The 24,096-nt window shown below is 51.6% G+C and overlaps 6 protein-coding genes across 6 annotated transcripts; 3 read left to right on the forward strand and 3 right to left on the reverse strand.

Moving 5' to 3' along the window:
• Positions 1 to 3,243: 3,243 nt before the first annotated feature.
• On the forward strand, positions 3,244 to 3,633 carry PG985_005648 (glucan 1-4-alpha-maltohexaosidase; the record flags this gene model as incomplete). The annotated part of the gene is made up of 1 exon (XM_066825417.1): positions 3,244 to 3,633. One exon carries the CDS (start codon positions 3,244 to 3,246, stop codon positions 3,631 to 3,633), a length of 390 nt encoding a protein of 129 aa, XP_066688577.1.
• Positions 3,634 to 11,073: 7,440 nt separating this feature from the next.
• Positions 11,074 to 11,274, reverse strand: PG985_005649 (cutinase; the record flags this gene model as incomplete). The annotated part of the gene is made up of 1 exon (XM_066825418.1): positions 11,074 to 11,274. One exon carries the CDS (start codon positions 11,272 to 11,274, stop codon positions 11,074 to 11,076), a length of 201 nt encoding a protein of 66 aa, XP_066688578.1.
• A 2,574-nt stretch (positions 11,275 to 13,848) lies between these two features.
• On the forward strand, positions 13,849 to 14,625 carry PG985_005650 (uncharacterized protein; the record flags this gene model as incomplete). The annotated part of the gene is made up of 1 exon (XM_066825419.1): positions 13,849 to 14,625. The coding sequence occupies one exon, from the start codon at positions 13,849 to 13,851 to the stop codon at positions 14,623 to 14,625; it is 777 nt and encodes a 258-aa protein (XP_066688579.1).
• A 578-nt stretch (positions 14,626 to 15,203) lies between these two features.
• On the forward strand, positions 15,204 to 16,162 carry PG985_005651 (uncharacterized protein; the record flags this gene model as incomplete). The annotated part of the gene is made up of 4 exons (XM_066825420.1): positions 15,204 to 15,251; positions 15,314 to 15,337; positions 15,394 to 15,416; positions 15,475 to 16,162. 4 exons carry the CDS (start codon positions 15,204 to 15,206, stop codon positions 16,160 to 16,162), a joined length of 783 nt encoding a protein of 260 aa, XP_066688580.1.
• Positions 16,163 to 16,168: 6 nt separating this feature from the next.
• Positions 16,169 to 16,944, reverse strand: PG985_005652 (uncharacterized protein; the record flags this gene model as incomplete). The annotated part of the gene is made up of 2 exons (XM_066825421.1): positions 16,169 to 16,551; positions 16,605 to 16,944. The coding sequence occupies 2 exons, from the start codon at positions 16,942 to 16,944 to the stop codon at positions 16,169 to 16,171; spliced, it is 723 nt and encodes a 240-aa protein (XP_066688581.1).
• A 698-nt stretch (positions 16,945 to 17,642) lies between these two features.
• Positions 17,643 to 18,221, reverse strand: PG985_005653 (uncharacterized protein; the record flags this gene model as incomplete). The annotated part of the gene is made up of 1 exon (XM_066825422.1): positions 17,643 to 18,221. One exon carries the CDS (start codon positions 18,219 to 18,221, stop codon positions 17,643 to 17,645), a length of 579 nt encoding a protein of 192 aa, XP_066688582.1.
• Between the last annotated feature and the right edge of the window lie 5,875 nt (positions 18,222 to 24,096).

Consider the following 24,096-nt stretch of genomic DNA (forward strand, 5'->3'; position numbering starts at 1 on the left):
GAAATCGGGGGTTTCATGAACAACGTTCGTAGTGGAATATAATAGAGCAGAACATGGAACAAGTGTGGTAGGCCGATCCCAGTACCTCACAAACTGCCAACAATATTACAAAGGGAAGGGCCACCCATAGAGGCCAGCTGGCTTTGGGGAGTGTGTTTATCAAACCTAGGCAGCCCAGGGAAATAGAACAGAGTTCCGAAGGGGCGCTGACCTAAGTTCGAAGTTTGACAGCGGCACGTACTTGATACAGCATAATGGGCCTTAGCAAGCTGATTCGAAATATAAAGACGATCGGAAAGTATCGCAGTACATCATCCACAAAGGTCGGGCCTCTGTCTGCAATATTACAGGGAGGATGGCGTTGCTGCTAGGCTGTTGCGTGAACTAATTAGGGCTGGGAGCAGCCTGCAGTCGTTGGTACAAGTCAAGAAAGACATGGTGTTGAACGCGAGGTGATTACGTAAGCCGTCCAAGTATCTTCATGCAATATAGGGAAGATCTTGCCTTAGATGGTCGATGCCATTGCCGTCCATCAGGGCCGGGATCAGCTCCCATCGGGAGCCGAAATTACTAGGTGGTGTTGGCCACATCATTTTCACATTCCGAGTAAAAGATAAGAGCGGTTTACACTATGCAGATATCCTGGTCCTGCAATGTGACAGTAATAGCCTGTAGAATAGTAGTATTAGGGCACAACAGCTTGCCCAAACCAAAAGAAGTTTCAGGACTATCTTAAGCGACCCGTTTGCATTTCCAACCTCTCTACCCTTCACTCGGATCTATGCAGTACAGGTCGCCTATTATGAAGATCGTTGCACCAAACACTTTTTCAAACCCACTGTGATGTTATCGATAGTAGGCTTAGACCAGGGGCTCTGCGTGGGGTTATTACTTGAATGGGGAACAAGCCGACCCTCAAACTCCAGTTATGGCATCGGACCAGTCTACTACAGTAGGCGGCAGCTGGAGCCAACCATTTCTGAAAATTCCCTTCATGGAACCACGTAACCAACCCTGGCTCAAGTACCGCGTTCCATAACATGTCTTGCACAGAAGCTGGGTGGTAATGCTAGACCGCTCAATCTTTCAGTGTCCAGGATCAAAGAGCGAAGACATACAAGGAGCCCCTTGCAAAGCCACCAAGCGTCTGTGTTGCATTTGTGATCCTTTGCTCCTTTCCATGTAATTCCAGTTCCTTGGAACTGCATATCCGATTTTTTGGGCACACAAATCACGCTCGGCAGCCCCCGGGCCATAAGGGGTAGGGGTCCACCGACGCTATGCCCCCAGCATCGCCTCAATTTTTACTGGAATACGTTGAGAAAATGAAGTGGGCTGGTTGGGTTTTGAACGAAAAGCGCCCGGGACGGATTGGGAGAGGTTGGTCAACCCTGCGGCGACTCGGGCTCTGGCCTCTCTATGGTTAGGGGCCTTCACAGTTTCTCCCAGGCAAGGGTTATTTTCAGCTAAATTACTTGCTCACTGCTGTTCATCCCAGTTCCAGAGTAATAGTCTCCAAAGTGCAACACCTGGCACTATCGTAACCTCGCTAAGTCTCTCCGGTAGGCTATTGGCTCAAGGAACAGATCACACTGCAGAGCAGCGCATTCTTGGCGCTTGTCAAGGGCATATGCTTGTGCTGATGTGAATTATATCACCTGCACCTCCCTGCAGATATGGCTTGATTCTGTGTTGACCACGGGGCCGGGGAAAGCGCTTAGGAGGACTAGCCAGCACAGCAGAGCCATGGATACGGACGAAGCGACACGGATATGCACGTAGCAAAGTCGCCCCAACTTCACCTCGCTTACGTCTGCCAATGCTCAATGGGACTTTTTGTGTTAGTCCAACACAGATTGAGCCTGACCAACCCTGGTTAGGTCCTACTTACCTCCTGAGTTGGGCGCGACGCAGCACAGGAGGCTTTACTCCTACCATGAACTGAGTAGTGTTCAACATGTGCCCGTTCGGTAGTACGGCCTGGACTGCTTATCACAGGGCCGATGCAGCAACTCTTATCTCATGCTGACGGTTGCTCGTACCACCCCTTAGACATGTAGTCTCGAATTTTGACGAATTGTTGGTTCATTCTGCACATGTTATTGTTGTCATAAAAAGATGCCTGTCCGGTTCACATTTGGCCAACCGCGCGTGGAAAGAGAAGGTACTTCGAATTGCCGATGGGCCACTTCCTGCAGCGAGCAGAGATGAGACCCGAACACTACTGAAGATGTGGAATCAGCTACAGCACATGACCGTACCAAAACGGTAATAGATAACGGCTGCATGCTGCATCGTCTCCCTCCCTCGTCCCAACTTGTCCCGAATATGTAATCCAGGTCCTGAACAACATCGCTCAGCGGGTTTGTGGGTTGTGCGCGAGCCTGTGAGGCCTTTGTGCCCATGCCTATGATAGGGCGGTCCTTGTAGGTGTGGGAGGTGCCGGCCGGGCTGTCGTGTCGGTTCTGGCCTGCCTGCTGCTGTGCTGGCTATAATCGGCACGACGTAAGCAATCGGAGCTTAGTAGTTGGCGGGCAGCGGTCAGCACACGCTGCGAACTGCGGTCCACGCGCCAACGATTCTCTACTCGTCTCTGAGAGGGTGTGGCGAGCTGCCCTCGCGAGAAGCTCGCTCCCCGGTCGGCGGATGTGACAAGGGCAGTAAGGGCTTGGTTCCGATTCAGCTAATAATTGACTATGGCACTTCTAGGGGCTCTGTCTGTCTGTCCTTCCCCCCCTTCAGGAGGGTGATTCGTCAGGTTTATATATACCTCGTCTGGCGTCTTCCAGACGCCCTTTTTGCCCTTTAGCCGCCATATCCTTCAGGAATGTAGCTATTCGTTGGCCGATATGCATGCCCTCGTTGGCATGTGCGTGACAGCGGACGACACTATTGCGGCGGCCTTGGTAGTGCTCGCATGCACCTAGCGTCAACCATCCGCGTGAGATTGTCCAGCTGCGGAAATAAGTAAGAGGTGAATATTATTTAGGGTCGAATTGAAATGGAACCACTCCGAGCGTTCGATCTATGATTTCCCAGTGCGGTACTAGACGAGACTCGTGCACAAAAACCCCTATATAGAAGCAACGTCGTCCTGACTTTATACAGTCGCAGTATTCGCTGTTAGACTCGCCACTTCTGTACAACTTCTCGCGCCTCTCAACCACCGAGAGACCCGATCTCCGAACCGTCTTCGACGGCTCCCTCGTACAGGCACGACCATGCCAGTCTGTGACTGTTGTCATGAACCATGACACGCAACCTGGACAGACGGCCGCGACGCCCGTCGAGAGCTTATTCAAGCCCCTAGCGTATGCGCTGATCCTGCTGCACACCCAGGGTTACCCCAGTGTCTTCTACGGCGACCTGTACGGCATCAAGGGAGATGGCGGGACCTCGGAGCCGCCCGCCTGCGGCGGCCAGCTAGCCGACATCATCCCTACTCGCAAGCTGTACGCATACGGCGGCCAGGACGACTATTGGGACGACGCCAACTGTATCGGCTTTGTGCGCCGCGGCACAGCCGACCATCCAACCGGTTTGGTGTGCGTCATGACTAACGCGGAGTCCTGGCAGATCAAGATGAACCTTGGTGATATGCACAGAGGGGAGATATGGACGGATGTGCTATAGTGGTAGAAGGACGAGGTAGTGATTGACGGCCGGGGTTTCGGCATATTTCCCTGCTCTGCTACGTCGGTGTCCATCTGGGTTAGGAAGGGTGCAGCGGGAAGAGAGCGGTTTGGAAAGTTGTGAGTGATCTGTGCCCCCGCCTTGATTTGTCTTTCACGAGGCTCGAAATTCCATCACGTCCTCGGACCTGCCAATGTTGCATAGTATAGACGACTGACTCTTTTCATAGTGACACCGATATATACGCGCGAGCGTGAAGGCCCCTTTTTCAAACCAAGTTGGTTACTCATATGCAGCTATGTAGCTGTAGGTGCTATTGATAGGCTTAACGATTTTTCTCGGCGTACGAATCAATTTTTTATATCTATCAGATCTTTTTCCTGGTTCGTTGAGCTGCAGGGTCAAGCGCCGGACCTGCGGATGGCTGTTGATGGATGCGGACCGGCCATGGTCAGCTTCACGGGGCGGCGCTTGCTGATGAAGTGGCCAATGATACATGACTATTCGTATTACGAACCTAGCCCTGATGATGGCTTATCCCTTTGAACATGGGAGAGTACAAATCCAGAAATTTCATCGCTCAGCTAGCTGTCAGTGCCGACATGAAGCTGTCGGCTCGGTAAAACACTGACCTAATATGGTCGTAGCTGGTGGAGATCGCGTCTGTGGTTTCGTGTCCGAGGTGGTGACGCTGGAGGTTACCTTGCCATAACCTCCTTCGCTACATCACGAAAATCGAGGGTCTACTCGTCGGGTCCTGTTTCCTAGGCCGGCCGGGAAGTTTCGGTCCTCGAAAACGCGGCTCTCGGTAGGGAAGGTATCGTAGAGTGCGCCAGGTTCTTGCTCTTCGCGGAAGTCGTGCCATGGCCTCAGGGATTTCCGACACCGCTTATCACGTGGATTGGTCATAGACCCTTTGATGTCAACTTCGGGTCTGTTTGATGGCGAGTTGAGAGAAAACAGAGGCATGGCAAGCGGCGATGTATTCGTCTAGTGTCGTTGATCATGTTTGTTCCTCTGAGGCTTTGGCTCGTTGCCGCTCTCGACAGGCGCGTTCTCGCTTCTCGGTAAACCATTCTCTGCCTTTTAGCGCGTTCCATGACCGCGTAACGTCTTTTCCGCCCAGCGACCACCTACTAGAAGGATCAATGACATGAAACTCCTCCGCCACTTTTTGCTTCAGATGAGACAAGCTACGAAAGGAGCCAGTTCCCATGGGGATGGGCACTGAGCATTTCGAGGGATCGCCCTTGAGAAAGAATTCACACGACATGATGGAAACACACAGTGTTGAATCCGGTTTGATAGCAGGTCAAAACCTGAACTCGTCAACCATTTTCAACCAAACCACATCAAACCAACGATTTCAGCTGACTCAAGCCATCAAACCGAGACTTTTATTAATCAGTCTCAGTGCTGTCCATAAATCACTGAGTATCTAATTTGTGCACGACATAGCTTACGGGTCGCTTTGATTGGTCCTGTCGAAGACTAATCCGACCAGTGTGGGTTTGGTTACCGATTGCCTTATCCTACTTTATTCCCCAAGCTAACATTTCTGCCTGGTGCAACCCCAAAGTTGGTCCTATCCCTCCGATCAGGTTGTATACCAAATTTCTCCTTTCAGCCGTACCACATAAAAACGGTGTAAGCTACCGTCCTTGCCGTCCTAGATCTTGACCCCTATGCCCGGATTCTCTAGCATCTCGACGATCTGATCTGTTGCGATCTCGAGCGCCTTTCCACTCATGTGGTCAAACCCGCTGAACGTTCGTGTGTGCTCGTCCCAAAAGATCTGGACAGGGGATTCCTCTCCGGCTGGCCGCACCGCAAGGGAGAGGCATGGCAGACCAGCCAGTACATAGCACCCAAAGTCCGGTGGACGAGTGCCTGCTTGCTCTACTCCCATCGGGAGTGGAGGTTCCACGAGAATAAATGAAGAACTGCGGTGACTTGGGTATTTATATTCTGTGCGATTCCCTGCCCAGGAGGTCTGGTATAGAACAGCCCTGGAGGCCTGAAAACACCGGCGCTGACGGTGTAGCATCGTAGCCGCATCATCTATTGAACGACACACGATATCGAGGAGGCCTCCATACGAGAAAGATGATGGTGTGCAACCAGAAACAGGCTTTCAAGTCAGCCAGCAGAAAACGACTTCACCGTCAGATGTGAATTCCCGCAGTCCTCTGCAGCACTCTGTGATCGACCAGTCCGGCACGACCAGGTACTATATAAACCCGTACATCCTTCATCAGATAGAATCCCTCTTTCCTTTTCTTTCTTCCCTTTCCTCAACCACAAGACCTCCACAACGATGTGCACCGCCGAAAACATCTCCATCGACACTATTCAAGAAGCACACGACCTACCCATCATGGCATTGCTGCGGACCAACGACCCAGCTCATCAATTAGAGGAGGATTATTATTCCTCGTGCTTCGACTTCTCCTATCATGGTCTATCACTCGAGCTTGAACGGCTAGGCAGCGAGGATATCCTTTCTATTCTCCCACAGTGGACAGAGGATCAGGCAGCGGACTTTTTCTTCAGCAAGGCCGTTGCCCCTATAACACCATTATCATCTGAAAGCCTTGATGGAAGGAATTTTGAGAACCCTATATTGGACGACATGCTATGCTTCTTGGAACAAAATCCTGTAGCATATGACGACAAGTGGCAGAGGGCTTGGGATGAGCTCTTAGAGGTTGGGCTTGGGCATGATGGAACGACAAATGACGATGCAGCACAAGCTCGTTCCCTCAGCTATGCACGATCACGCAGCCAACCCTTAGGCGGAGTCGGCCAGGTGAATGGTTCGGTTCTCGTGCAGGACGACTTGGAGGATTCAATCCCCCCAGCAGCATCGCTTCCGCTAGAGCACTACGCATGGTCCCACCCAGATCCTGCTATATCAATGTCGATCGAAGAGGACATCTCACAGGTAGCTGAGGCGGAAATTTTAGGTACCCCTTGCCGGAAACGGAAGGCAAGGCAAGCAGATGAATCAAGGCCATGCAAGCGTGCAAGAGGCCGTCCGGCTGGCTCTACCTGGCGCCTCGTCGAGGTCGTCTCCAGGATTACGCCAGTGGCCCAACACTTCTGTTGGAAGCGACGATGTGCATTGTGGGACGATGTCCTTGGGCAAGAATCATGGAGCAGTGAGGACCTTTCGCCCTATGTGTTGGCAGGTCTGCCTTTCCTGTCGTTGGTTGTGCGGCCGGGCGGCTATGGGTTCCCCGTGCCGCTTGTTTGGGACGAGAAGATGCAAAGTTTCAGCGGGTATAATGCCATGAATCAAAAATGGGTGCGTATAACTTGTGGTGAGATGGCTAGGATGTTGGATGACCCAAATGTCGGGGTTGTGATTTCGGGGTAGGAAGTGAGCAGGTTACTGGCCCACATGGGGGTGTACATTGGCAGGTGTTGAAGCTAGTTGGCTACACTGAGACCAATGAAGACCCGAGAGTGCCCAGAAGACCCCTCTGTGAAAAACAAGAGCTCATAATCACCCTCGGAAAGCAGACAACGGCGGCAGGTTGAGCTGCGCCACTGCCGGCGACGACTGAATCGCCACCTTTCGATGATGTCGTTGGGGGAGCCCACCGTTATGGAAAGTCGCGAGAGAATTCAGGGGAACGAGAGGTGATCCAGGCCTTGGATAGAGAAGGCAAACGGCAGAGGTGCGCATAACCATACTGCAGCACTTGGAGATCTCGAACAGCGACGTACTACATAGTATGGGAAAAACAGTATACAACTGGCCGCAAATTTGTTGGTAAAATATCGAAAACGAAGGATTGTTGCGATTGTGACCATTGCATGGAAGCTATTCGGCTCACGTGCCAAAAGAATATGAACATTGGACGGTGGAAGAAGGGGGTTAAGGGGTGGCTGGTGTCAGCCACAGGAAAACGCGGCTGTGCCACGTGGGGCCGGGCTTCTAGTTCAATTGCAGCCAGAGCTCGTAACAACAACAAATGCCATGATCAACTTCTTATCCGATATAACGACGTGATTGAAGGGCACGAAAAAGACGATTATCCGTATCGCGCTGGCAATGCACCGCATAACTTACGCCGACGACCAACGACCGACAACATGAGTCAAAATCCGACACTCAATGGCAGCGAGCACAACAGGAGCGGGGACAAGCTCGGGACTTGAGCATGGCAGCATGATGACAATTGCTGCTAAGAATACCGGTTGAAGTGACCGTCACTTCTGTGTTGCAAGAGAGACGACAGCACAGCGACCACGGTTGTTATTCGTTGTTTCGAACAATCATCGAATTCCCAAGCACGCCGGCAACTCCTTGAGGCCAACGAGGCTACCTAGTCCTCCAAGACCAGCATGACAGGCATGCCACGACTGACCTACACGCATCATCGCACGATAGACGCATCCTACTCGACGATTGTCCGACCGGCAGCCCAGCAGCGCTGCATGATCCGTGCGAAAGAGTTGACGAGCTACAAACGGCCAGCGCATTGGCAGAGGAATAGAGCACCAGCGGTCGACACATACAATGCCAGAAGACAACACGGTTCCGCGCCAAGGGATCATCATGTTTGCGAATGGCCCAATTCGCCCCAACACTCCCTGTCTCAAGCCTTATACCTGATCGAAAAAGCTGTCGCCCAAGGGATCGGCATCGGCCACAGGGACGAAGCGCTCAAACAGGGCTTTCACCTGCGACAGCCAGCCCGTGAACCTTTGGGTTTGCTGCAGGAACCTGTACTTGATGTCAGTTGACAATCTGCGTCAGACTGAGTATACGGTGACTTACAGCTGTTCGACCTTCTGTGTGCTGTTCGGGGTTCGGGCGCCTGTGGTTAGATGTATACCTCGTTGCGACGGCGGTGGAGACCTACAAAGTCGTGAACCTGGCAAGACGTGGGCGTGCGTGAGTAGGAGAACTCTGCTGTACGAGGGCGGGGATAGACTTACTTTTCGTTGTGGTGGGCCAGCTGAGACTGGACGGCGTTGACCTTGTCCAGCAGCTCACCCACCTTGTCCAGCAGTCCTTGGGTGTCGCCCGACGTTCTTCGTTCTCAGTACAACGCGCGGACTGGATGTGGAGGGACCTACGGTGGCGGCGAACTGAAGGGGCCCGAGCCGAGCCCTTCCTCGTTGTCGAAGAAGTTGGGAACGTCTGGAAAGGACAGTGGTTGTTGGCTCTGAGGCTCGAGCTGCGTTGCAGAAGGAGCGACGGTCTTGGGCGTAGATGTAGGTGCGGGTGTATCTGCACGCTGCGTTCAATGATATCGGGGTAGGGCAAGACAGCGGCAAGATGAAGGGCCGTTCGTTGGTCCACGGCTTCTTGGCTTTGGGCTGGGGACGCTCCTAGGCTGAGCAGGCGCTTTGCCGCTTCGTGATGTCTTGCAAGCGCAATAAACAAAGGCGGCGACGAGTGTAGTTTAGTGCCTGCGGCCCCAGAGGCTTCGACTGCATCGACAGAGAGGCCCTGTTGGTGTAGGAAGGAGATCACCTCCTGATAGCCGAAAAAAGCAGCGAGTCCCATCAGCGAACAATAGACCGACTGGTGGTTCAAAGCACCAGTTGGTCTCCCTGAACGCACAAACGTCGGGCTGGGGTCTTCGATGTCTGTCTCTTCAAACAAGTCGAACCTTGCGCTGGCCCGTTCAGCCCTCTTGAGGGAGCGAATGATCGCTTCTTCGTTAACATCAAAGCGAATTGCTGGGATGATCCTCTCACATAGATGAGGGTAGTCCTGGACAGCTCGCCTATAGAATAGCGGAACGAGTAACTTGTACAAATCGCGGCAAGTAAGCAACAGCCCGCGTACTGCGTCTTCGTCGCCCTGGCGTGCGATGACGGTGAAAATATCGTGTGGTAGTAAGCAGTGATCCATGGTCAGCTTCGTGTGGACTGGCGAGCTTGGTAGGGGAAGGTTGCCTGTAAACTTCAAGGGAAAGATGTCCCAATAAACACGGAACAGACTAGCGGAGACAGTGCTCTACTTATACTCAGCGGTGCCTATGTGGCTTAGAAAACGGAGTCCTGCAGGGCAGGGGATGATGCAGGTCTCATACTCGAGCCAGATTAGTGTACGCATATAATGAGGCCTTTGGTAAGGATAGAAGAGGTCGTCTAGCCTCCATGATGTCAACCAACCAACCAAACCAACCACCTAACGACGATTGGTTGGTTGGTGCTACGTTCTGAGCCCTCGTGGTTGGTTGGTATATTAGGGTGATCTTTTCAATTGCCCGCTGGGTAGATGCGTATCTGATTAAATATAACACCTAACCTTAGGGAAAAGAGTATATCCTACATAACCGGCCTCCTGACAATGAATCTCCTTGTGAACCTTCAGGCATACGGTCAGAGTTCAATATGTTCTGATCTACTTCACATAGCCCCGCTGCCACGTCTTTGCATGAGATACTGCCTGCACCCGCGTTACTCCCATGATACTGACAACCATGCAGCCCCCCTAAATCATGTTCTCCAATATCGATATCAGGTGGCCATGGCACATCATCGAGACTGACTTCATTAGCCTCGATACTTGCTGCCGGGTTCCATGAACAAATCTGGGTGTAATTCTGGCCTGAAGAAACACGGTCTTGTTCAAAGACCACCCAAGACCGTTTGATCACATGGCTTCGAGAAGGGTCTTCCACCGAGTATTTGAAAACGACGAATACAGCATGGTTCCGCTCCGGTTGCTGTGGGTAGACCACCACCTCCTTTGTTGATGTAACATCAGGGCCTCTTGTAGTGACGACGACTGTTGGCCTAACCGTGACAGCTTTATCCGGAGTTGAAGATATTTGGGATGATGCGGGTGAAACAGGGTATATCTGTCTTGTTATTGATGTGGTAGATGATAATGTAGATAATGTAGGGATAGAGAGTTTGTGGGAGCACACAGCCATTGCGGAAACTACAGGACCACAGCCCAGGTTAGGTAGGACTTAATGAGATATGCAGCTTATATATAAAAATAACAGCCGCTATGTACTGTACTGGTCTTTCAGCTCGGTGGGCTTCTCTACCAGCCCTAGAACTCTCCCCGCACGCTCGTCCAATGCGCCCAATACAACGCAAAGCTCCCACGGCGGAACGCCATGTTAGGACATACTCCAAACACGGCGGGGAATATAGAAAATGAAGGTTTACTGCCTGTATCGAAGGTTGACTGTTGTGACTGACCATTGCATCGAAGCTATTCTAGTTTCAGCCTTAGGCGCCCAGCTGCTTCTTGGCGAAGTCAACGCCAAGTTTCTGGGTGGCAGTGCTATAGGGGTAGCTGAGATGCTGCGCGTTGATGCCAGCGCCGTGGGTAGTGTCGCAGACACCATCGCCCTGCAATAGTGTTGGGACATGGTTAGTCTTCGGTTCCCTTGGCAGAGAAGGTGGAATGGGGAAAGATGAATAGGGAGCATGATAAGAATTAAAGGAACTGGGTACTCACAAAAGCGCACACATCCAGGGTCTTGGCGACCCAGTTCTCGGGGATGCTGCCGAGGAAGACGGACAGGCCGTTGACGCTCTTGGTCGTGGTGCTGCCGTTGACGTCGACGTTGCAGGGAGGCCGGCCTTGTGCATGGGGTCGCCGATCAGGAAGACGCCCTTGACGGCGTCGAAGCCGGCACCCGTGATCTTGGACATGGCATTGACAGTGGCGGCGGCGCCCTGCGAGTAAGCATTGGTTCCATGATGAATGTGTTGAATTGTGGCTTAAGGAGCACAGCACCTGCCCGATCTGCAGAGCGTCGGTCGAGGGGGGTGGGCAGGCCAGTCTCAGAGGACCGAGGCAGCACCAGGTTTGGAGGCAGGGCTATCCCCGACGCCGCGTTCAAGCTGCGGGACGGCATCGGTCGAACCTGCGTCAAAGCCCGTAGGACCTGCTGGTGTCCCTAATCGACTCGGTTAGGGCTGCCGGAGACGGTTCCGATGAACGAAGTGGTTCGCAAAGGCATAGCTTGACCTCTCCGTCTATGGATCCGTCTTTGCCACAGCCCTCAAGAGTCAGAGGCCCTTCGCCTCCAAGTCGCCGCTCGACTTTCGGACCTCTCAGGGCTCCATTTCCTGATAGAGATGGCGGTGGTCCTCTGCACTGGATCAGAAACACGTTTGGTAGGAACAATCGTTCCTGATCCGACGTCACTACGGCATTTCCGCCTTCTCTTCGCGGAGGTATGGATATGTCCAGTAACTCGCATAGCTGGTTCGGGCAACTAGGTCGCGTCACATCACAGTTACACAGCTGTGTAGATGCTCAGGAAAAGCGGACTTACGCAGCTTGGCAAGGTACAAGGCAGTGCAGAGAGTAGTAGGGAGGTGGGGTCGCCTTTCGAATATTACAAATTTATTCCAGCCTTGCCAGCACAATCCTTTTTTAATAGTGTCTGGATCCACGATCGGGTGTTTGTGAAGCCGCTACCGCCAAGCTTGAATGGATGAAGGGTAAGATGTTGGGGTCAGCGAATCTAGAGAAAATCTTTGCGAATGTCCCCTCGGCAAGGTGGATTGCTGGGATGCATCTCCCATGGTGAAATGCTGTAGGCAGAGATCAACGACAGATCGGCACTCGACCGCAGACGGTTCATTTCTCTCGCTTCCACAGCACATACACTGACTCATTACACACTCTCGTTTTTATCTTCAAGTACTTATTTATTTCCAGGTAAAGACTGGCATTTCTGGTTCACCACTTGGACCTTGTATACTATGTAGTGACTGTGATGATTCTTCTCCCAGCTGATTATTTGCAGGTAAAGACTGAAATTCCTGGTCCATCACCTAGACCTCCTATATTGTGTCGAGACCATGATGAGTTTACTCCAGCACCACACCTAGCACAAACTTCGTAACCCGACACGGTGGTCTACGCAGCGACTGAATCGCCGTTGAAGAGTGTTTCCCTCATCGATTCAGAGTAGCTTATTTGCAGGAACCGCATTTGGAGTGTCCGCACACGGAGCAAGTTGTTCGTTGAGGATCGTTTTTAGTTGTCGTCCCCGAATTTTGTTCACCTGATAGTTTATATAAGCACTTTGTTCAAAAGAAATCGATTTACTGTTATCTGACTTACAATTGCAGCAGATCCAGTCCCTCTTGACCTTGGTGTTTGCTTCTGGCATCGTGACAAGACAGTGGTAACAAAATCAATAATTTTGAGAGATGTTCGTGTCAAGAATCAACCAAAAAGTATCTGGTCAGTTCCCCTTCAAATTGTCTGGTATCGATGATTGACTGGAACGATAAGCAATAAAAACGAAGCTGAAATAATATCGGGGATGAAGAACTTCTTATATACATTTTCCTGAACTGGTGCATGATTTCATATGCCTATACTGATGGCATAACTTCATCTCTCTTATTTCGATGGCCAGCTCGAAGATATTGATGTAGTAATGGAGGGGTCTCAGCGGTTGAGTCACATTGTACGCGGCCAAACATGCTGCTCTAGCTAGGAGGAGGGGATATAGGCCAGCCATGTTTGGCATATGCAGGTTGAAGAGAGTTGACGATCATGTTAAACAGATGTGGATGGATGGCGCAGCTGTAAAGATAGACCTATATGTTGTCATCGAACAATGTGAGCTGCGAAAGTCCAGTACAAGCGTATCCGCATACATGTGAAGCCGCCTTTTACTATCACTCGCCGAATCTCCTTCTCTGTGCTGCCTTGGTCACGAAGTAACGCAATCCAATCAAAGTCATGGATGATGCTATGAACTAAAATTGGCTCAAAGGCAGGACGCCCAGCTTCCCCTAGGCTGAATCAAGATCCGAACGGCCCGTTAAAAACCAGTGCCTAGTTCGTCAAGTTCGCATTGCGAACTCGCCGTTTCTGGCTTAGTTTAATGCACTCTCGAGCAGTCTACATTTTAATTCGACCTTCGTAGTTTTGCGGCCTTATTAATGGATAACGATATATGTACGCATCTGTACACGAACGAAAACCTGTTCTTCCTAACATTGGACAGGATATACGCGTTACGAGCAATAAAGTTTGTCGGAAAAGTCGACGAGATAAGGAATTTATTGGGCAAGGGACGAAAGGCGGCGTTGACGGCCGTAGATACATGCAACGTTACATCACTCGTGTCTTATCACACGTGCCCTATCACAAGCCACTTGTGCTGTATGTAATTTTTACCCTTGTATTTCAAACAGGGCAGTGCGCTTGAAAGTTCTCTGTATTTCTTTGGTCAGTTTCAGTGAGCTTCATCAGACATGGCCCGAAGAGCCCATCGCATCGATAATTTTGAAGGTACTGATTCCGAGTATATCGAGTATTTGGAATCTCACATCACATATTTTCGAAGCTATGTTCATGCGTCAAGCAAATCACAACAGCATGGATCAGTTGCCCTACCCTTCCCCCAAACGAAACCTGGGCAGAAGTCATCGAATGACAAGCTTCTGGAACCTCCAACATTACCTGAACTGGATATAATCGCTTGGAACCCCGGGCGAATATCCGTTAATACAAAGAATTCAGCCGCAGTAGCTTTGCCCGACCGAGTTAAGAGTTTCCTCAGAGAAATCCCACGCACTGAAGAGGAGTGGAAAGAGAAACGACAGTCTCTCGATCTGGCGACTCCTGACGGCCTTTTTCGGGCATTCGACGAGCTGATGCTTGCTGGTCCGACCTGGGCCATGGACAAATGTTCGCAAGCAAATGGAGTACAAGGCTCTCTAGTTCAATACGCCCAGCGACTGGGCATAATCACGCATGAGGTGCACCGCCTAAGAAAGATGTCGACATTCGGTAAACTTATATTCGTTGCAGCCTGCTGCGTTGCGATCGAAACTAAGCACCCCAGCGGCATGGTGGATGACGCCATGAGGTTGTGTCTTGCAAGCACATCATCTACAAAAACTCTTGGGCGTTATCGACGCACGGCCTTGTACACTATTCAGCAGATGGATGAACTGTATCCGGAGCTTAACCATCGAGCTTTCGAGATATTCCTCCACGGTAACGTCATGTTCCTCTGGTTCCAATAAACCTGCTAATATGTGCTTTTCAAGGCGGGGCTTCTATAACAGCGTTTGAACCTCTTGTTAACAAGTCTGGAGTAAGAGAAGCATTCCGGAAGACAATACCTACAACACATCCTGGCAGCGAGTGGCAAGCCTCACTACCATTTCACGTTCCCTTGCTTGTTTGGCTGAACTTTGATCATATATGGGAGTGAGTATAGGTTTCCACATCAAAGGTGTCGCACTAATCATGCCGCAGCTTTGATACGATTTGTGGGGCTTTGAACACAAATCTGTTTAGCACCAATTCTGCGAACGATTTTCGAAGAACCTATTTACAGAGAAAGATTCATACCAACGCTGAACAAGCAGATGAACTCGTGTCGGGGTTCTCGGTGTCATGTGATGATATAGCTCGGCCAGCTAGAGATATCGTCGGCATTGCTTCGACAGAGCAATCAAATCCACCAAACTTCGTGTTCTGCATGGATTCAGAGCAGGTGTTCTATCGAGTCCCGATAATTACGCCATACGATTCTCCAATTTTTGTCTCTGTACAGCGAGGCGATGTAGATTTGACGAGAAGACTTTGGCGAGACAATATGGCATCCATCGATGCCGTTGATCCTTATGGTCTTGGACTACTCTATGTGAGTAACAATTACTGCCTAGCAATGCCACACTAACAACCATCAAATATGATAGTACGCAGCATATTACTGCTGGCGAAATTGTGGTATGAAACGTGCCATAGCAATGTGTGAGGCATTACTTGATGCCGGTGTAAATCAGGATTGGTTAGATGAGAAGGCCAGGTAGGTCTTGAAAGTCTGCATCTTATTTCTCGCTTTGTATCGCTAAATGTATTCGCAGTCTCCCTGTCTTTACAATCATCGATGCTTTACTTGCCGAGTCTGTCAATGGAAGGCTCCAGTTTGCCAACGTTTTAAGCGATATTGGCCGAGTGTTTGGTCAACAACCTCAGCATCTGCTGGAAGCGTATCACAATACTCGCCAATTGACCGATACTCACAAGATAATGCTTTTACAAGGCCTGTTTTCATTGAAAGACTTTTTGCTTCCTTTTACAGGGCAAGATGTGTCACAATGGATCGACAAACAAGATGCCTCTGGCCGGAGCCCCCTAGCCTGGGCAGTGGAGTACGGCCTGTTGCATTGTGTGGAGACACTAATCGGCTTCGGGGCGGATCCGAATCAGAGTGTAGGTCTGCGTGCCGAAACAAGTTTGCTTCATCTGGCCTTCGCAGGCCCCGCAACTGGGACAAGCGAAACTGCATACATCAACATTTCTGCAGCCCTCCTGAGTGCCGGAGCTAATATCAACACCCAAGATGCGGAAGGATGGACGCCTCTACACATTGCGGCGTCCTGGGGATCTAGCAGAGGTGTCAAGACTCTTGCGAATGACGCGTCGCTAGATTGGTGTGCACTTACAAAGGACGGAGAAGTGGCCTCCGAGCTCGCGAGTAGGAGTACGACCGACGCAGAACTTATCAGTTTCCTACAGGGCTGTGAGACTAACGCGTCGAATAGACAGTAAAAAGGGCTAGATAACATCATGTTTGACCACCAGAGCCATGAGACTGAAGCCAATGCCATCTTGATCATCCCTAAAATATTCCCTGACTACCGCTAAGGCACCCTCTCCAAGTAAATCATCCTCCGGACGAAGGACATCACCCCTATCTATTGGGCCATTGCGGTCTCCATCCAACTCATACAAGTGGCCATTACTCTGCGATCTGACTAAACAGATATAGTGGAAATCCACCTCATCCTCGGCATTGAGTGGCTGGAAAGAGGTTCCTTGAGTGGCAATTGCAGCATAGGCTTCCTCGAGTGGCTTCGAGTTCTCGACCACCAGGGAACGTTCATTGGGCGACATCTGAGAAGAAATATCAAGAAGATTCGCAAGCCAGGAACTGGGGTCTGCACATAGTTAGTTTCAAGATACAAATCGAATTGAAAAGTAGAGGACTTACCCAGTAGGCTTCGACCTTCCCCGTTACTCAAGGCATGGAGAACGCCGTAAAGTCCACAAGCATTGTTGATGGTCTGTGGAAACCAAACGACGTGTTCATTACTGCTTCTGCATGGCTGGAAATTTGTATCTTCGACAGCCTTGCGATTCTCGTACTGCTCCGTCGTGGGGAAAACAAGGATCAGGGCAATAGCAGGATGAGGAAATAAGCTGGGTTCAGTGATTGATAAAACATCCTCAAATGAAAGACAGGGGCGCGCGCCAAGCGAGATAATCAGCTGATTGAATATTTCCGGGGTAGACTCGAGAGGCAGAAAGTGCTTGCGATAGTGTCGTTGCATTTTGGTGATAAAAACAATCAAAAGCACGAGTGAGCGGGGATGATTAGGAAGGCGGAGTTTATATTCGCAGCTTGCTAAGCACGGACTAGCGCTGAGTCGTTGCTCACAGTAGATAATCTACCCGTATCTGGGTCGTGCCGCCCCAATTTATTGATTGGCCGTTTATCCGCAAGGGAGGGGTATGGGAGGAGAAGCTCAGCCGATCATCGTACTTCTGCCCTCGTCGATACCGAGCACATACATAGTAGCCCGGTGCCAAATGATACTTGTAGGAACTGTCTATTGTGAAACTCTGAAGGTTGAACTCTGATGAGCCTTCCTATTTTCCATGAGAAGATGAGTTATTGAAACGGTCCGTCGCAGATGAGACGTCGCTTGAGTACTTCCTTCACAACAGCATGGAGGGCCTGATTAAAACATCTACAAGTAGCTAAAAGTGGACTCATATATTTCAGTGCTTTCGCTTGGTAACGGAATGATATACTTTCAGTAGTTCCCGAGAACGGGTGATTGATCTAATTTGCTGGGATCTCGGTTGATTCTATAAACTTCGGATCCCGAGCTCTCAATATTGTGCCCTAAAGAGAAGGAGAAGAAAAGAAAGCTATCTACAGGGCTGTGTAGAAGACTGAATGTGGGTACAGGCGCATAATCACGTGATAAGATCACGCCTAAGTCATGATAAAGAAGCCCGTCCTTTAACAGTTGGATTCCTCTGGGGTCAAAATCCGAGTGAAAACCAACTCATTCCCGGGCTCTCGTGTCTCTTTCAGGAGATCAAACAATTGGATGAGGTTCTCAAAGGTGTATATGCCGCTCGTACCACGCAGGCTAGCAACGGACTCAAGCTCGTAATGGAGAGCCTCGAAATTAGCGATATCGGCGGGGAATCGGGCAGATTCGGCCTGCAGGTATTCCTCGCACGCTCGAAGCCAGGTGTCAACCACGCCTAGGAACAGTGTGAGATGCGCAGCGGCGCATCGACTGAGAGACACGTTGCGTGCACTCCGCAGAAGCTGGGTGTTAATCACGCCATGGATGTGGTCGATTTGTAGGACGCAGTCGTGTACGTTTTTATGTTTCCTCCAGACGGTGCTGGCGCTGGGATAGGCAGATACCCTCACACCCAACTCCATGAGTTTGGTCAGGATGGGGTTCGTGTCATTCCACCATGAGGGGAGCTCTCGCCTATGTTGAGTAAGAAGGTTTGAGATGGTACCGATAATAGATGCAGCCTGAATTGGGGCAGCTGGTGCGTCCTGGAAGAGCGAAGGCATCTCTCCGGCTGTTCGAGGGCTAGATTCGAGAGCAGACGAAAGGGTAGCGAGCAGAAGTGTTTAGGGGTAGGCAGACGATGGCTTGGATGAAAACGATTCTTAAGCAACAAACCGGTACATGCGGATTCGGATTAAATGTACCCGGCGAGAGGTGAGGGGCTAAACTTTCAAACTAATTCTCATTTGGGAACTCTTGCATGCACAGAGGGACTTGGACGCGCCGCCAGCGGATGCCCGCCTAAGTCGTTGGCACCCGCTATCTCCCTGGCATGGGCCGAGCTTGGGTCTGTCGGCCTTGCCGCTGAACTTGGACGTGCACACCGATCAAGATGCTGTGTTTAGGTGCTTGCCTTCACAAAAAGTCGTGGGGCGGGACTTGTCCCAACAGTATCGCCACCGTTTTGCGCGTGTGTCTCTGGGGCCACGCTGTGGCTAGAGTAGGCCAAAGAGCAATCACGGATCGTGGCGGAGATCGATGGCGTCGCAGTGTTGCGCTGGCTCCCAATTCCATTTATGGATTATGTTGCGTCCACTTCGCCTAAGCACTTGCCTTGTAGCAGAACCGTATATTTCTTTTCTGTATGCTACTGTAGTAGGGTCGCGTGTATTTGCATTCCTGTGGCGAGCTTCCGTAATGTATAATACCCGAGGCTTCTAATTCACCAGCACAAGTATTTTGAACAGCGCATCAGCAAAAGAGACTTTAATTGCATTATCTCTTTCCGCTTATTTGATTTAAGTCCCTTCGATTTTACTACAATTGCCGGCATCCTCCCTCCATTAGACTACTTCACTAGGGGGAGATCTTGCGTGACGCCCAGGAGGACGCGAAATTATCTTCGATACGAGACTCAACTTTTTACGATTTCGCACCCTTTGAAACAACCAAGGACTACCATGAAGGCTTTTAGCGGCACAACGTAGTATCCAAATATTCGCCTCAAATTGACTGTCGTGCCGGAACCGACGATCTCGAAGGAAAGGGTGTGGTGCCACAATTCTGGTCCTTCGTAGGAAAAGTCCTCAGGCTTAAATATGGCATTGGCGGCAGCCAGCACATCTGTTCCCCTGTGGTTTTGGATGGGCTCGACCATGGGCCAGCTCTGCTCATCTGTGTTCGGTGTCGCGAGGTCAACTGCTCAATCGCTTGTATAATTCTGGAGAGATCTCTCTTCGTCTTTTCAATCGTCGCAGTGCGGTGACATTCACTTTTCCAACGTTCGATATTACCAATCATCTTATCGATTCGGCGACGCTTCGTAGCTACCAATGCGCACAAGCTACACCCGTCGCATTGGTATTCCGTTACCCAGATAAGCTTCAAGCCACATGTTTCTCCGATGCGGCATTCCTTCGTACATTGTGTAACGAAACGGCCCCATTTCCAGTGGCCACAGGCCCAAAGAGTTTGGTGGAAAAAGCACATTAGATATAAGAAAAGGAGGAGTAAGTTGAAATTGGAGAGTTGTTCGCGTTGCAAACTCGTGAGGTTTGCACCTTTATTACGCCGAGGTCCGCTGGATCCTGCGAACCAAGCTGTCGGAACCTGTCATGCCATGAAGATGTGGCGGAGAACGAACTAACAACTCATGGGTGCCACTACAAGTATACCTTATCACGCCATCCGAGTTACGGCCCCTTCGTGAAGTGGAAACATGAATTACTAGTTGCACAGAATAACATCGTGAAGCCACTGGAAATAGCCCGACCTTCAACCGCCGATCACTTTGGCTGGGCTGAACATGGGGAGCATGAGATACCGAGCACTTAATTCGGGCCAATCCACATGCCACGCCATTGTCTACAAGTAGGGTAGAGGTCCGCCACGTAGCTATTCAGTGCGCGATGCGTATGCGATAGCGCTATTCAAGAAATTGAATCGGAAGCGCCAGGACGAGTGTGCGGCAGGTTCACAGAGCTACATGTACCATTCACACTGAGCTCGTTTCACTGCAAGGTCCTGAGCGACTCGATTATTGGCTGAGTAAAGAATACTGGGAGGCCAGACAACCATTCTGGTCCGCCCAAGCCTCCCATAGTACCCTTTTCGGAGTGCGCCGATTCCGAATGTAGCCAGAATCATCCAGTACAATACAGTACTGACTTTTGCTGCTTAGGCCCGAAGAGTCTCCCGGGCTGTTTTCGATCCTGAGTTTTGTTGGCCTGGTTGTGATGCAAAATCAGAACCGAGAGACGGCAATGAACGTCAGACAGACGGCTTGTGATGCAGCCCATGTTCTGGTGCGCAGGACAGAGCCTGATGTTTCTCCCGCTCCGCTTGTACCATTCCGACTTAGAGGCTGGTCGCCTCGGACCCGAATCATCCAGCAGAGTATTTTCCTTTCGCTGCATCCGTTGAGAGCTCGAAGATCCTCGCGCGCTGTTTCCGGTCCTGGCTTCATAATTGCCTGCAGGTCTGTTGGCCCTACTGTTGGAGTGCAGCGTCGGAAGAGTAGCAATGGCCTAAGGCAATAGTGGGCAACATAAGCAGAGTCAATTCGCGACCCCGCGCCTTCAGGGCCAACTGCCCAATCTTCCTGCTGCGCAAGAACTTCTCCTCAAGACACGCCGAAGAGAAGTTGGCTCGGGATCCTCTCGCCAACATGGGTTCGGAACCGGAACAGCAGCTCTCCTGGCGACGTTCGCCCAACTCGAGCTCATCATGCTATCCCCATTTGACACCTGCAAGCCAAGCGTAACTACAGTATGTCTACCGTTACGCGGGACGCTATTGTAGCTCTATGGACACGCCACGAATATACCCCAAGAAGGTCCAGCAAGTGGCCGAACCGTATTAGTAGCTAGGCCTCCGCCATGGCCCACACCAAGGCGCAGAAAGACAAGGTCCGCAAGAGCGGCTCGTCGCTGCGGAACAAGACACAAGACCTCGGGCGGTACTGCGATGTCTTCAGCGCGCTTGCGTACTGGAACCCGACGCGCACGAGCGGATGGAGACGGCGATGCACGTCCCACGCGGACAGCACGTGCCGGACCTCAACAGGATTGTCCGTCCCCATGTCCCGGTTACCGTTCCGTCGAGCTTTCCAGCTCCTTGGCTGACAACAGCAGTTTCGACAATCAGCGCGTGCCATGCGAGACCTCGCCACGGCCGAGCGACACGATCGAGCCGCCAAGTCGAAGCCATCAATTTCGAGGCCCCGGCGGACGCCAGCGACGACGCGAATGCCGTTGCTGGCATAGACAGCGACGCGGATGCCGAGTACGAAACCAATCCCGAGTATGTTGCAGCCGTTCCCGCTGCCGCGGCGGAGCCTCTGTCCGTCTACGACGTCATCCCCGACGAGGATGGCGGGACTGTCATTCCCAACAGTCCCATGAGACAGAAGGGTCCGAGGCAGCTGCCTTCGCCGCGAAGGCCGCGTGGTAAGCATGATTCTCGTCTATTGGCTACATAGTCGACTGGCTGTTGATGCTCATCATACAGCAGGCACTCCAGGTTCCCAACCGACAGTGGCGCAGCCCGCCCGCACCGAGCCCAGCTCCACGGCGAACACTGTACCAACCGCCGCGACGAATGCAGGTACCGGGCCAGCACCCACAAGATACCCCGACCACGGCGCGATGGATGCGTCGCTGCAGAGAGCTGTACGTTGGAACAGCCGGGTGGCGGCTAGAAAGCCCTTGGCGCCGATCATGTCGACTCAACCACGGCAGTGCCCTTCCAGAATGGTGGGAAACGGTGTACAGCTGTCACAGAAAGGCCGTCCAAGAGGGTCTGTGCAGAATGCGGCGAGGCGCACGCCAGACTACTACAAGGACGACAGACGCAAGCTGCAGCGGGACACCTTGGCAAGGAAGATGGTGGGAATGCTGGAGGACCTTCGGACGAGTCTCAGCGCTATGCAGTTCGGGTGAAGACGTGGCACATGTTGATACGGAAGGTATCACAAGCGGCAGCTCTGTCTATGCTTGTATTGAAGTACAGAAAGCGAACTAATTAACTTCGAGTCTGTAGATACCGGGGACAGCTACCTGGAGGAATCCGTGGGAATGTATTTCTTACCATCCATCCTAGCGATGTTCTCCAAGTCATCTCGATTTGAATAGGAAATGGCTGTACGTCGCACACTAATTCTTAATTCTTCACACCAGAATCCTCGTGGAGACTAGGACCAGGGAGTCACGGGAGCAGAAGGGATAGCAGTTAGCGTTTAGAGCGTTTGCCAATGAATTGAACCTGAAAATATGCTGCAAGATAACCAGACAAAGCTGCCGCTTGTGATATCTTCGTACTTATACCTGTCGCAAGCATATCATGTTGATTGCGTTCAAATCCTCGCGCATCTGCCGTTTATAAGGCAACTCACGGCCCATCTTTCCAACCCCGCTGTTTCTCGTCGGGAGCCTTCTCTTATTTGGCACCACCGACCCAAGAGGGGGCCGAGGACGCTCCATCAAAACGGCCCTCTCGAAATCGCATATCCTAATTTGTCTAGTCTCTTGATTGATCAGCACATTAGGCGACCGGAGATCCTTGTGTGCAACCCCACAAGTGTGCAGGGCACGGATTGCGTGGATTAATTGACGGCTTAGATCGCCATCGTCGCCTGCAGTGCGCACCGAGTCCAAGCTAGCACCACCCCAAGACAGAAACATCATGTATTGAACTCGGACGCGGAAGTCGTAGTAGTAAGTGCGTGATATTGTACGTAGGTCGATTGCCCCGAGAAAGATCGGCGTGACTCTACCCTGCAATGGCTGCAGGGCTTGGTAGACCTTTGCTTCGTGTTCGAGATCCTCGATGAATGCCGGCACCGTGCCCTTGCCAATAAAGGTGTACCCATATGCAAGAAGAGTCACCTTGAAGAGGACTCCACGAGCACCTCCCTTGTCGAGGCTCTCGATCCCGTCGTCAAGAGTGCGCTTGAGTTGGTCGCGGAGCAGTGTCACAAATCTGGCATGGCGAATGCGGTGGTGGAGACCATCCCCATCGTGTCGATGAGCAGCAACATTGGGGCAATTTTCATCAAGCCGCGTCTTCGTCTGTAGCGTCAAACCGCGCAGACATTCCTCTGTACAGTATCCATCGTTTTGCTGGCGACTGCGGTAGGCGTCGTGACCGTCTTTCCGCGTGTGATTGGGCAAGGCCCGCTGCGCCGCTTGAATCCGTCCGCTGCGCCTCGGCTCAAGTGGCGTGGGTGTCTCCTGCATTCGCCTCGTGTTCTCATCGTCGGATGACTCCGGCGAATGCGCTGGCACACCAATCCTCGTCATATTCCCGGGCGGTTTCCTTGGTTTCCTCTTCCGCGACATACATGGCGATCGGTCAACATCGCTGTATGGGTCAGGCTCATAGGCGGGCGAGCTTGATGGTGCCTTCCGCTGATCGACTGGTATCGACTTGAGTATGGTCTCGACATCTTCTGACCAGGTCTTTAAACTGGACATGACCGCTTCACGCTCGTCCTGGCGATGATACCGTCTACCTTGGGAGTAGTCCAGCGCTAGCAGACTGAAAGCAAGCATCTGGCTGACCGCCGTGCAATAACGCGCATCACGCGGGTGCGCGACCACCTCCGCCCGCGGTTCGGCGAGATGGTACAATAGGGTCGTAGGGTCGGACCAGTCCACTTTCAAAAAGACAATTGCCTCTCCTGTGGTGACCAGGCCGTACTCCAATCCACCCTCAATCATGTAGTGGAACGTCTGCGTTATGGCAGCCGCGACGAGCCGTTCCGAATGGTATTGGAACAGAGCCTCGGGGTCCGCTGCGGTTGGGATCGTGGCCCGATTCACGACCTCTTTGTATATATCCATCGAGCGAAGCCCTACGCGGAGATGCTGGGGAGTGATCTTGTGAGGCGCTTTGTACTCGTTGATGTACAGCATTGTGCGCTGTGTCGAAGTCTCGCCC

Source organism: Apiospora marii (assembly GCF_038362585.1).
Source record: "Apiospora marii strain CBS 49790 chromosome Unknown utg000003l_segment0_segment0, whole genome shotgun sequence".
In the NCBI taxonomy this organism is placed as follows: domain Eukaryota; kingdom Fungi; phylum Ascomycota; class Sordariomycetes; order Amphisphaeriales; family Apiosporaceae; genus Apiospora; species Apiospora marii.